The sequence below is a fragment of the Xenopus laevis genome, chromosome 3L (genome assembly GCF_017654675.1).
Source record: "Xenopus laevis strain J_2021 chromosome 3L, Xenopus_laevis_v10.1, whole genome shotgun sequence".
NCBI lineage: Eukaryota > Metazoa > Chordata > Amphibia > Anura > Pipidae > Xenopus > Xenopus laevis.
In genome coordinates, this window is record NC_054375.1 from 97,484,684 (window position 1) to 97,498,008 (window position 13,325).

A 13,325-nucleotide genomic window follows, 5' to 3' on the forward strand; every position below is an offset into this window, starting at 1 on the left:
TGGCCTTCATACTAAGGGAAGGGTGGCGAGGGGGGCCCAGAAAATTTTGTTGTGCGGGGCCCCGTGATTTCTGATGGCAGCCCTGTATATATATATATATATATATATATATATATATATATATATATATATATATATATATATATATATATATATATATATATATATATATATATATATATATATATATATATATATATATATATACACACACACATATCCACAATCTCCAGCATCATGGATAATAAGAGTAATGACACATGAAGAGATTTGCAGCAATTTTTGGAGCGCTGCTTGCTATCAACATCCATGAATTAATAAATGTAGGTTTCAGACGATCATCTGTAAATAACTTCCAAAAACTAGCAGTATAAAATTTAAAGCAGCCCCAAAAGCAACAGAGATTTTAAATATACTTCAGTATTTGATATTTGAGGAATATTCCTTAAACCATCTTGAAAAAAATGGAACTGTGCATATCCAAAAGGCATGTTTTATTTATACTTAGTGATGGTCTGAGACTTCACTGCCATGTGTCAAGTAACTACTGTAGCTAATATTTGAGGCATACCTGCACCCCACTCACCCTCATGGTCCTATTTTTTTCTCTTGCCTACTTAATATTTTATCACTTTGATATAGTGAAAATTGCTCTCTTCTCCTGATAGTAAACCTTCTCTATTGATGCTAATTTACTAGTTCACTGTGTTCCAGCAATGACTGCTAAAAGTATATTCAGTAGGATATGGTTCTTAAAAAATGTTTTCTTTTCTTCTGTTCTTGTGTTATACTGTAACATAAAACATGAACAATAAGAATTTGTTCTATTTTACTTTAGCTCTTAGCAAATTGTAATTTCACAGATGAGTTCCATCATAGACAGTCTCTCTTGGCTGATGTTTAATAGAAATGCACTCCTTGGCTGTTATCTGTAATTTATGGTTCATTAAGATTTTATTTATTGAGAATTTTCTGATTCAGAATCCTTTTAAAAAATTAGCAATGCTCTTTGCGTACCTTTTGATAAAAAAAGGAAAACTAAGAGTTTTGCTTTGAGGGCAGAAGAACAGTAAATTGCTGAATGTGGGTTTGCTTTTTCAGAACAATTACTGTCAATATTCACATGTACAGATCAGGCTAAATATACAGAGTAGGTTTCCAGTGATGCATCTGTTTCTCCTAGTTCACCCTTTAGCTGGAAAACAAATGCTTCAGTTAACATTGTTCCATCTGGACCACGTCATTGGGACAGATTTATTAATTTGCCATGGTATGTTTTTTTTTTTTTTAAATAGATATTTTTGCTCTGGTTTGCATGAATTATGGCAACACGTGAATGACACGTGAAAGTGTTTTCAACTGGACAAATTTGAATTTTCTTTCCCAAAATCCATTCCAATATATGCAGTGACAGGTGGAATCCATTTCTGTTGCAGCAAATCTTTATAATGTATTTCCTGACCCTCTGATATTGTAGTATGTTTTGATTTGTCATATCTTAACAATGGGATTTACACTCTATTTTATTTCATATAACAAATTGCAAAAGCTTTTTTTATCAAAAAGAAATGTGGTGTTAGCTAGAATAACACCATTGGTGAAACACTTTTAATTTATGCCTTAAATTACAGGTTTTGTTGTAGAACTGCTGACTGACTATACAAACAAACCTATGCATTGTATTTTAAAACATGCTAATTTAGCCATTGTTGCGCTACCTGCTTATTGTAATTGGCATATTACTTAATCTATTAATCGTAAAGATGTATTTAAAATTGTTTTCTAAAGGTACTACAATATACAGTACATATATGTTGATCTTAGAAATCCATCTTACAAATTCTCACTCTTCAGGGTTATCCCCAGAAATCGGTTGAGACAATCAGTGCCCTCTCTGTATATATTTGGTGCATAAAGCAAGATAATTAAACATCAAGCATTTTACTTTTTTATTTCTGTTGCAGAGGTTTTTGAATAACTTCCAAGCTGCCAAAGAGAAAGTCAGTATGGCCACAGCACAAGCCGCACAACGAGCAGCCACAAGTGTTAAAGATTTGGCAGAGAGGAGCTTCCGACTTCTTATGGACATACATCTCAAAGCCCCATTGATAGTTGTCCCTCAGTCTTCGGTATCCCGCAATGCAATAGTTGCAGATTTGGGGCTGCTCAAAATAAGCAACCAGTTTACCCTGGTATCGTCTGAAGATGAACAGCTTCCACCATTTGTAGACCGCATGACAATAAATCTGACAGAGTTTAAGTTGTCAAGGTAAGAAACAGAAAGTTATTCCTAATCTTAGAACAGTGTGTAGTTAGCCTGTGTGAAAAATGTACCCTTCTACTAGTTCCTTCATTAGAAAACTATTGCAAGCTTTTCTCACATGCATCTAAAAGAAATGGTATGATGGTTATAACTGCTGAGTATTTATAATCAAAAGAAATGGTATGATGGTTATATCTGCTGAGTATTTATAATCAAAAGAAATGGTATGATGGTTATAACTGCTGAGTATTTATACTCCGCAGTTATACAGGTATGTCCAGAAAGTTCTGAATTACAAGGCCATCTTCTATAGGGTCTATTTTAAGCAATTTAAAATAGACCTATACTTTTATACATGCAATTTATATCCACACTTGATAAGTTGAGTCCAATACCTAGGTGCATTTAAATGGGTAAACTTGTCTTGACGACAAATTAATCATAATGTTTTGACAATGAAAGCAGAGAGATTGATCACATTTAGCCAGTTTGATATCTAGGACAGGAGTCTTCATGATTTTGCTAGCATTTGATTTGCCACAAAAATAGTAAAGTCTGGATAGGTTTTGATAATATATGTGTTTACTTCTGCAAATCATTTGTTTAGCAGAACCTTTGGTGGGACTTTTTTCATGAATTAGACCATAGTCTAGAATCTAACCACTTTGAGGCATTCCTACCACGCATTTATATAAATTCCATTTAGAACACTTTGTTTAAGATTAGAAATAGGAGGAATACCATTACCATTTAGTCAGTTTAACTGGAATAAGATACCACCAATAATCTTCTGAGATGTTTTATTAACTGAAATAATTCTAGAATTGCGTTCTGTCATGAAATATATCAAACCATGTTTTATCATCGAGACATATATGGAAGTTTTCCTAGTGAACAACAGCTAGATGTTTGATGAATCACATATAAAAAGATCATACCATTTACAGATTATCCCTTTATAGGCAGGTATAGGTATACTGAAAGACCTCCGTGTTAATCCTCAGTTATGGTTCAAAGCAACATTAACTCATTGAACTCGGTTTTAACTACTAGTGTTAGAACTGGTCTTTGTGGAGTAAATAATGTTCATTTATTTCATGTCAGTTCTAATTTGAGTTGATTAGGTTGTTCTTTGTGACCAGAGGGCTGTTTGAGTTTATACGAATTATCTTTGGTAAACGGTGCAGCGTGATATTGCCATATTCTAGAATTGTCATAAGATCCAGGTAGGGGTAAGGAGAACACCTATGGGATGTATACTGCCTCCTCTCTGTACTAGTTCCAATGGTGAAGCTTCTCTATTCATTGTAGGATAATCGTGGGTTGGTGATAATGATGAATCTTCATGTACTTAAATAACTCAATTATGGATCCCTGGCAAATTATATTTGATCTAGTTCTCTATTCTGTTAAGTATTAATATACATAGTTGAATTTCTATAGTGAATTTTTCCAGGCAGAACTGGTGATATTTTTACAAAGTACATGTATTATAACTTTGGTATTTCCTACCAGGGAGGGAATAGTAAGTATTTTGGCGCCACATGTCTGAGTATATAAGCTTTTAGTTTTCTGTGTTGAAAGATTTCTTTGTCCCTGAGGAAGGTCATGAAGTAAAATCGTGGGGAGCTAATAAAGTGTTAATCAACTTTTTGCACAAGAGAGAGAACTATAGTAATTCGGTTCTGTTTGCTCGGTGTCTTTCTGAGGAGCAAACTGTTTTTTTTTTCCACCTGCTTTTTGTAGACAGACATATTGTGTGTAACTTCACAAACCTGATAACCCCTTTAATGTATACTATGTGATCCACCCTTAAATATATAACACTATTCTAAAGCTTCTGGTATACAATTCAGTTTCAGTTATCAACAATATTGTTTTTATACCAGTATGTATAGGTGTATATATAAAGGCATCTAGAATCAATTTTTTGTAAAACGAAGAGGTTAGTGCAAACATTTATCAAGAAGTATGTTCTATTAGGCATTGTTATGAACATAAATTCTGTGTATATGTGATCTAAAATTCTCCTGTCTGACATGTTCCACTCATTCTCATAAATGGAGAGTCCATTTTTCTGGACTGGATAAATATTTAGGAATATACTAGTGATAACATGGGGTATAATAGACTATTTTCGTTACTGGGATTTACTTGCAGATCAGCTTTTCACAGTTATTGCTATAATAAGTGGATCATTGTAATAGTTTTGACTGGTATTTTGTAGGATTGGACTGGGTGCATAAAAAAAGAAACTTTGCAATATCACTTAGATTATGGCACACACTCTTGACCAATTTACCAGGTGAAAGACAGTAGGGTTTATTTTGCAGACATGTCAACATTTTGATTATTTAAACATATTTTAATTTTTAACTAACATTTTTGCCATCAAAAACCTCCAGAAATGTCACATAGGGGATTGAAAGCAACAATATGTGATGTGTGTTTTAGCTAGGAACGCAAAAGGCACTGATTCAAAGCTACTTATAGTTGATGGAAATGGAGTGTGCTGGTGAGTCTATAAAATGCAAACAGCATTTGTGCATGGTGTGTTTTCCTTGTTTGAATGTCAAAGGAAAAAAACAAAGAGCTCCTAATCAATTGAAATACCAAATGTTTCTCATTACTTTCTCTCTTTCCACTGTGATGACACTTGCTGGATATTTTCTCCTAGGACCATACTTCAAGATGTCTCTTGCCAGCCAGATGTACAAATTCTCCATCCTATCAATCTGAACCTTTCCATTAATCGCAATCTAGCAGCAACTTGGTATCACAAAATCCCTGTTGTAGAAGTGAATGGACACCTTAATTCCATGAATGTAAGTCATTAATATACTTGCATAATAATTAAAAATATAATATTTATTGGAAATACATTCGGATAATAGTATATATTATGTGGAAGATTGTTTAATAGTATCTTTTATTGTAGGGGAATTTCAATTCTTTTATCATGTCTGCAAAATACATACAACTCATAGCACAAAAAGAATACAAACGCAAAAAAAGTATAATTAACCAGGTTTCAATACAATTTCCTAAACGCAAGAGAAACAATGCATTCAAGGAATTACATGATTATTACATCAATACAACTGACCAAACTTTAGGAATTTAAAGTTGATTGTTAAGTATTAAAGCATATGGCTTCTTTCTTGAGTATGAGTGAAACTAATATAATCTTTGTGGGTTTTTAAATATTTTCTGTTTCTAGACCAAATATATAGTTTAGCCTCTGTTTACTACAGGTTGGTCTGAGTCAAGAGGATGTCAGTGTGCTGCTTAATGTATTGGTGGAAAACCTTGGGGAAGCTGAGGAGGAAGGGAAAGGCATTGAACTCTCATATGAACAAAAAGGTATGGCAGATAAAAGTGATTTTTTTTTTAGGAATTGTGAATTAATTTTCCCTTACACTAGCATTGTAAGGTGGAACAGTAGAACTAGAAATCAAAAGAATTGATAGCATTGGCCAAGCTACCTGATGCCTTGTTACAGTATAATGTGCAACCTAACCTGTTCTCTTCCAACTGTACTTAAAGCAGAGATTATATAAAAAATGCAGTGAAAATGCGTCTGTTTTGTATTGGAAATAATATGCTACTTTTACCTGTTTTCTTTTTAATTTTTGGTTTCTTCTCATTTTGTTTTAGAGACCACTGAACAAAGCCTTCTAGAGATTCCTAAATCCCCTCAGAGAATTTTGGAAGATTCTAAAGAAGATAAAGATGAAAAATCACTTGCTCTAAATCTAGTGCTCCATTTTGAAATACAAGAGGTATAAAAAGGAATATATTTTATATAGTTAAAAAATTATTTAACTATTTTGATTACTAATTCATAATCCATGGACTTTATGGGGCACATTTACTAAAGGTCGAATATCGAGGGTTAATTAATACTCAAATTCGACCCTCGAGGTAAAATCCTTCGACTTCGAATATCGGAGTCGAAGGATTTACCGCAAATCCTACGATCCTAAGGATTTTAATCCATCGATCGAAGGATTTTCCTTCGATCAGAAAAAGCTTAGAAAATTTATGGGGAAGGTTCCCATAGGCTAACATTGTAGCTCGGTAGGTTTAAAGTGACGAAGTATGTATTTGAAGTTTTTTTTAAAGAGACAGTACTTCGACTATCGAATGGTCGAATAGTTGAACGATTTTTAGTTTGTCGAAGGTCGAAATAGCCTGTTCGATGGTAGAAGTACCCCAAAAAAACCTTCGAAATTCAACGTTTTTTTTACTTTGAATCCTTCACTCGAGCTTAGTAAATGTGCCCCTATGTATAATCTGAAGTGTTTGTGTAGCCATAAATTACTTGAGAATTTAGATGTTTTAAATAAATTAGTGTAATAGTTACACATAAATTTTTAAAGGTGAAAATTATTTGAATCTTCAAGGTACTCCTTGTTTCTAACATAGTAGTTTCTAAAGTAGTGGAATGTATTACCAACCATATTGTGCCACTAAGGGGCAGATTTATCAAGGGTCGAAGTGAATTCGATATTCAAATTCAAAGTATTTTAATTCGATGGTCGAATTTTGAAGTATTTTACACTTCGAAATTCGACCCTTGATAAATCTGCCCCTAAATGAGTGTAAAAAAACAAGTAGGCAGGTACAACTTTTTTGTAGTCACTTTTAATCATTCCTATACCAACAGTTCACTTGGGGAGAGACTGCAATATCCCACAATGCCCTCTGTTGGTTATATGAAAGAATAACAGTGCGCCCTTTGTTGGTAATATGAAAGAATAACAGTGACTGCAATATCACACAGCGCCATCTGTTGATTATATGAAAGAATAACAGTGACTGCAATATCACACAGCACCCTCTGTTGGTTATATGAAAGAATAACAGTGCGCCCTCTGTTGGTTATATGAAAGAATAACAGTGACTGCAAAATCACACAGCGCCATCTGTTGTTTGTATGAAAGAATAACAGTGCGCCATCTGTTGGTTGTATGAAAGATTAACAGTGACTGCAATATCACACAGCGCCCTCTGTTGGTTATATTAAAGAATAACAGTGACTGTAATATCACACAGCACCCTCTGTTGGTTATATGAAAGAATAACAGTGCGCCCTCTGTTGGTTATATGAAAGAATAACAGTGACTGCAATATCACACAGCACCCTCTGTTGGTTATATGAAAGAATAACAGTGCGCCCTCTGTTGGTTATATGAAAGAATAACAGTGACTGCAATATCACATAGCACCCTCTGTTGGTTATATGAAAGAATAACAGTGACTGCAATATCACACAGCGCCATCTGTTGGTTATATGGAAGAATAACAGTGACTGCAATATCACACAGTGCCCTCAGTTGGTTATATGAAAGATTAACAGTGACTGCAATATCACACAGCGCCCTTTGTTGGTTATATGAAAGAATAACAGTGACTGCAATATCACACAGCGCCCTCTGTTGGTTATACAAAAGATTAACAGTGATGGCAATATCAAACAGCACCCTCTGCACATGGTAGTGGGACAGTGGGACAATGCACACAGTAATCCGTTTGGCAATTCTCTGTCACCATCAACTTTGCAAAGAAGTCCGGTTGATTGCTGGGGGGTCACTTTGGCAGAATGTGCGCTGCTGGGAGACAGGGCTATAGTTGTGTCTAGGCTTATACTAGAGTCAATAAGTTTTCCCAGTTTTTGTAGGTAAAATTAGGTACCTCGGCTTATACTCGGGTCGGCTTATACTCGAGTATATACGGTACCATTTGTGTAAAATACATTATCTTCCCTATTTTACCGTGTATAAGTATTTCTATCTCTGTTGTTTCTTCTGCAAAGCTGCAAAGCATCCACCTGTCTCTCAGTACACTTGGCATATTTTGGCTTAAAGCACACTTGTGATACTTTGCCAGCAGATAATACAAGTGTCACTTTAGTCTTAAGGGTAATGGCAGATGAGGAAAATACCTTGCCGACAGTTCATTTGGGGGCAGTAACACATATGAATCTTGTAACTGGGAGACGGCAATTTCTGGTGGTTACACAATTCTTATGTTTTTCCCATGGTGACCAATGCTAAGATATTTACATTAGTTTTGTTGCTCATGGCCAGTGCAGTGCCATAAACAGTGGCTTTCAGATCTGTGTACAAAGAAGGCCATTTTATAAATATAGATGTAATTTTGCCTGTAAAGCATGATAGGTGCTGCTTCAAAAAGTGGATATATACTCTCCTATTAAATTGCTCAAATTACTCTTGGATCAGTTTGCATTGATTTCCTTTTTAGATTTAATTCATTTACAGACTTTACACTGCTACTGTCATAAAGGTGTTATTAGATCACTTCCTGATGTAAGATTAAGGTTTTGTTGTTTTGCCTTGCCTTCAACTGGCCAAACTAGAGGGCTCTTTTTTTTATACATTCATGATAGTGTAAAAACTGCTCTTATGCCTGGTATTGCACCCTATGGCATAAACAAACTCAAGTAGGCATTTCTTAAAACTGTCTACTGTACCTGTCTACTGACTTCAACTAGGAAAAATTCCTCCAAAATACTCTCGAACAATGTTCTTATCATTTGCACCTGATTCTTATTTTTAGGTATCTGAGATTGCAAAATTTGCATTTGTTTATTTCAGTTGCACAGTGGACTACAAAATGTACTTTGTTTTTCATTTGACTGTTTATATGACATATTGCATATTAAGGGAAGGAAAAGAGAAACAGCCACACTAGTATAATACATATTCCAATTAGCAACCTGTCTTCTTTTAATTCACCTTCTACATTTGTTAGCCTATGTTTTTTTTAAAAAAAAAAAAGCTATTCCAAGGAGTTACCATTGGTTTTGGACACTAACACACAATCACAGTAATAGTAGTTGTATTTTCTGTCTTCTCTAAAATGCAATATACAGTATCCCCACATCCAGAAAGTTCCAAAGGCCATTTCCCATCCATTTTAAGCAAATAATTATAATTTTTAAAAATAACTTTCTTTTCCGCTCTGAAAATAAAACCGTACCATGTACTTATTGGTAGGTAAGATAAATGAATCCATATTGGTAACAAAACAATCCTATTAGGTTTATTTAAATATTTTTTAGCAGATTTAAGATAAAATGATCCATGCTATGGAAAGATTTATTTTCTGAAAAATCACAGAACCAAATATAATATATATATATATATATATATATATATATATATATATATATATATATATATATATATATATATATATATATATATATATATATATATATATATATATATCCAAATATATAATTTATATACAGTATATTTCCAAATGCAGTACTTTAAAAGCATTTACTAAGCACAAAACCTGAGCAGCATGGTCACTGCTTAGTGACAGTTTCTGCTGCGAACAAAATTCGTTTTTTTGCTTTTTCTTACTATTTGGTGGATGGATGATGTAGTACTTGTCATGTGCTAGTATTTAGTCTCACAATAGGACTGTATCCTGCTTTTATACAGATTTGCATACGATGCCTGTCATTTTTCTGTGTCCTGATAAGTTCCAATGGCCTAATCTAGTACTTTTCTCCTAGGTGGTGGTGCGATTGTGGAGACAGGCCAATAGAGGTGGTCTTCCTCTACATGTTCTTCATGTTTCACAACTAGGAGCTGAAACAAGAGTTGGGAGCCAGCTAATGACTGCATCTGTGTACTTGAAAAAAATCAGTATGACATGCAATGATTTTATGGGTGAGGAGATACCTGCTGTTATGCAGCATCACTTCAGAGTCCTTGTAATCCTCCTCAAATATGTCCCAACACATGTTTTATTCCATAGGTCCTTCTGGAGGACCTCTGCTGCTTATAAATTCCTCTGACAATGACACTGCTCATCTTCTTAAAATGGAATATGTGAAGGTTTGTAAGATGTTTTTATAATTTGCAATTTGACAAATACGCTGATAGTTCCTTTTTTGTTAGAATCTCATGCATGCATGCTTCCTCCAGTGAATACCTCCTCCACAATACATAAATGTTTCCTTTTATATGTGCAGGCTGACCAAAATGGACCTAGTTTCAAAACCATTCATGACAACACAGAACAGAGTATTAACGTAAGTAGTCATGAAATCATACTACCCTTTAGGGCAGAGACATACGAGGAGATTCAGTCGCCCGGCGACAAATCGGCTCTTCTTCAGGCAACTAATCTCCCCGAACTGCCTTCCCGCCGGCCAGAATGTAAATCACCGGCACTCGGAGAGCTTCGTTTTCCGAAGTTGCCAGGGGGATTAGTCACCCGAAGAAGAGGCTATTTGTCGCTGGGCGACTAATCTCCCTGAATCTCCACTTGTGTCTCTGCCCTTAAGCAACACTGAAACTTTCTACTATTTTTTGTTTACATGGATGAAGGTTGAGAGAGAGAAGCAGGCAGCCATATTTTTGTTAACAAAGCAAATAAAAGGATGTTTTGTTCTATAGTTAGTCAGTGGTATATATAAAGGCATAGCGTTTTTTAATTAAGAGAGAATTTCATTCTAAATTGGGGTTCTACTAACTTATTGTTTAACTGTGTTTGTAACTTAAAGGGGTTGTTCACCTTTGAATTAACTTTTAGTATAATGTGCTATTCTAAGACTATTGGCAATTGGTTTTCATTTTTTATTATTTGTTTGGTTTTTGAGTTATTTAGCTTTTTATTCGGCAGCTCTCCAGTTTGCACTTTCAACAGTCTGGTTGCTAGAGTCCACATTAACCTAGCAACCATGCATTGATTTAAATGAGACATTTGAATATGAATAGGAGAGGGTCTGAATAGAAAGGTGAGTAATAAAAAGTAGCAATAACTATAAATGTGTTGCCTTCAGAGCATTTATTTTTAGATGGGGTCAGCGACACCCTTTCGAAAGCTGGAAAGAGTCAGAAGAACAAGGCAAATCATTTAAAAACTATAATAAATAAATAATGACGACCAATTGAAAAGTTTCTTAGAAATGGCCATTTTATAACATATTAAAAGTTAACTTAAAGGTGAATCACCCCTTTAACAATTCTTTGGCATGGGCACAGTGTCGGACTGGGACACCAGGGGCCCACCAAAAACCCTTAGACCAGGCGCCCACCCAAAAAACCTTTAGACCAGCGGCCCACTCAAAGTATTATTTTCTTCCTTTACTTACTCAACCTCTATTCTCCTATTCTCTTTTCTTTACATACTATAACCTATTATTCCATCTATTTATTCTCATAGAAATCGGGAATGGCCATGAAATAAGACAAATGTTTAGAAGGATGAGGGCCCACTGATACCTTGGCCCACCGGGAGTTTTCCTGGTATCCTGGTGGGCCAGTCCGACACTGCGATGGGCAGAATGTAAACAAGGCTTTTTAGAACTGCTCTTATTTTATAATATCATAGTTATAACAGTCTACTAGCACTTACATAAAAACCTTATAGTATCCTATTTGTTACCATATATTTCACCACGAGATGGCCTCAGCAGTCATTATCCACACCTCTCTAGGGGCCTCCTTAGATTCTAAATTATTTTAGTAACATATAGATTCCCACAAATACAATATAAATTGAATATTCATTATTTTCTGTTTATTTAAGTATGTCTCATGAGCAGTTTTCAAACAATTATTCCATCATCCTTATAAGAAAGGCTGTGGAATGATAAGACTCTGAGAAGAACACAATCCAGTTTTCTGATAAATGAATAGTAATGGTGTTTACTGAAGATTATATTAATTCATCAGATTCACCTTTTTATTAGTATTGAAAAGAAGACTATAATAAATAATACCATTTGCAATTATCACAAAGTCTAGTGTTACATCTGAGTTGGTTACATGAGAAAAATGTAGTAGACCATAATACATTTTTTTCAAAATATTGGATTTAGACAAGACCGAAAAACAGAGGAGGGTTTGAAAGAAATTGCTGATCAACTAAACCAATTTAATATGTCTGGTTGTTTCTTTCAACAGATTTTGATTTCTTCACTCGATTTTATACTGCACACTCAGGCATTGCTGTCTCTAATGAACTTTGTATCCTCCGCTATACCATCACATAACATTCTAGAAGAAAACAGACCAAAAGTATCAAAAGTTAAAGAAAGTAAACTAAAGAGCATCATTGCCAGACCAGGTACTAAAATGAGTGTGGTTTAAAGTGGGTGTGGTCTAAAAACAGGGAGTGGCTAACACTGGCTTCCATTATTGGCCCTCCACCATGTAGATTAGAAAAATTTCGGCCCTCTGTACCATATAAATTGGACAGCACTGCTCTAGAGTGTGACTTGCGTGCTCTCATTTATGTAACTGTGACTCGGGGCAGAGATTAAAGTCAGTGTTTTCCATTATAGATAAAAAAAATATATACAGCATGACAGAATACATTCCCCTCCCTTCCTTTCATCATCAAAGGCACCTGATCCTCTGCCTCCCCAGTTGTAATAGTCTAGTAAAATATACAGCTATGGGACCTGTTATCCAGAATGCTTGGGGTCTGGCATTTTCCAGATAATGGATCATTCCGTAATTTAGATCTTCATACCTTAAGTCTACTAGAAAACCCATATAAACATTAAATAAACCCAATAGGCTGGTTTTACTTCCAATGAAGATTAATTACTGTATATCTTAGCTTGATCACGTACAAGATACTGTTTTATTATTACAGAGGAAAAGGAAATAATTTTTAAAAATTTGGATAATATGGAGTCTATATGAGACGGCCTTCCTGTAATTCGGAGCTTTCTGGATAATGGGTTTCTGGATACAGATCGCATACCTGTATATGAAATATGATGTACTCTTAAAGTGATACTGACACTAAAAAACTACCTTTTAAAATAGGAATGTACATTAAAAGTTACCTATCGGTCATGTTGATAGTTTTGTAGGTCTGTTTTTGTAAGTAATTGTTAGTTAAAGTCAACCTGACTGTCCTGTCCGTTAAAGTTTCTAATGCTAACAGACTCCTGCTGCACAAATATGTCAGCCCCCTCATAGTTGAACACAGGGAGTCAGACGGGTAATGGAAAAGCATTAGGCCAATACTTATACTATAGCAAAATTATAAGTAGCATGTA

At 34.8% G+C, this 13,325-nt stretch overlaps 1 protein-coding gene across 4 annotated transcripts in view; it reads left to right on the plus strand.

Moving 5' to 3' along the window:
* The window catches only part of vps13c.L (vacuolar protein sorting 13 homolog C L homeolog), a 132,354-nt gene that overhangs the window by 60,785 nt on the left and 58,244 nt on the right, over positions 1–13,325 (plus strand). For all 4 annotated transcript variants that reach the window (XM_041586667.1, XM_041586666.1, XM_018252883.2 and 1 more), the window contains 8 exons: positions 1,965–2,269; positions 4,941–5,088; positions 5,518–5,626; positions 5,921–6,045; positions 9,816–9,972; positions 10,061–10,140; positions 10,278–10,337; positions 12,217–12,379. In XM_041586667.1, the coding sequence (XP_041442601.1) occupies positions 1,965–2,269; positions 4,941–5,088; positions 5,518–5,626; positions 5,921–6,045; positions 9,816–9,972; positions 10,061–10,140; positions 10,278–10,337; positions 12,217–12,379 (1,147 nt within the window). The remainder of the gene's footprint in view (positions 1–1,964; positions 2,270–4,940; positions 5,089–5,517; positions 5,627–5,920; positions 6,046–9,815; positions 9,973–10,060; positions 10,141–10,277; positions 10,338–12,216; positions 12,380–13,325) is intronic.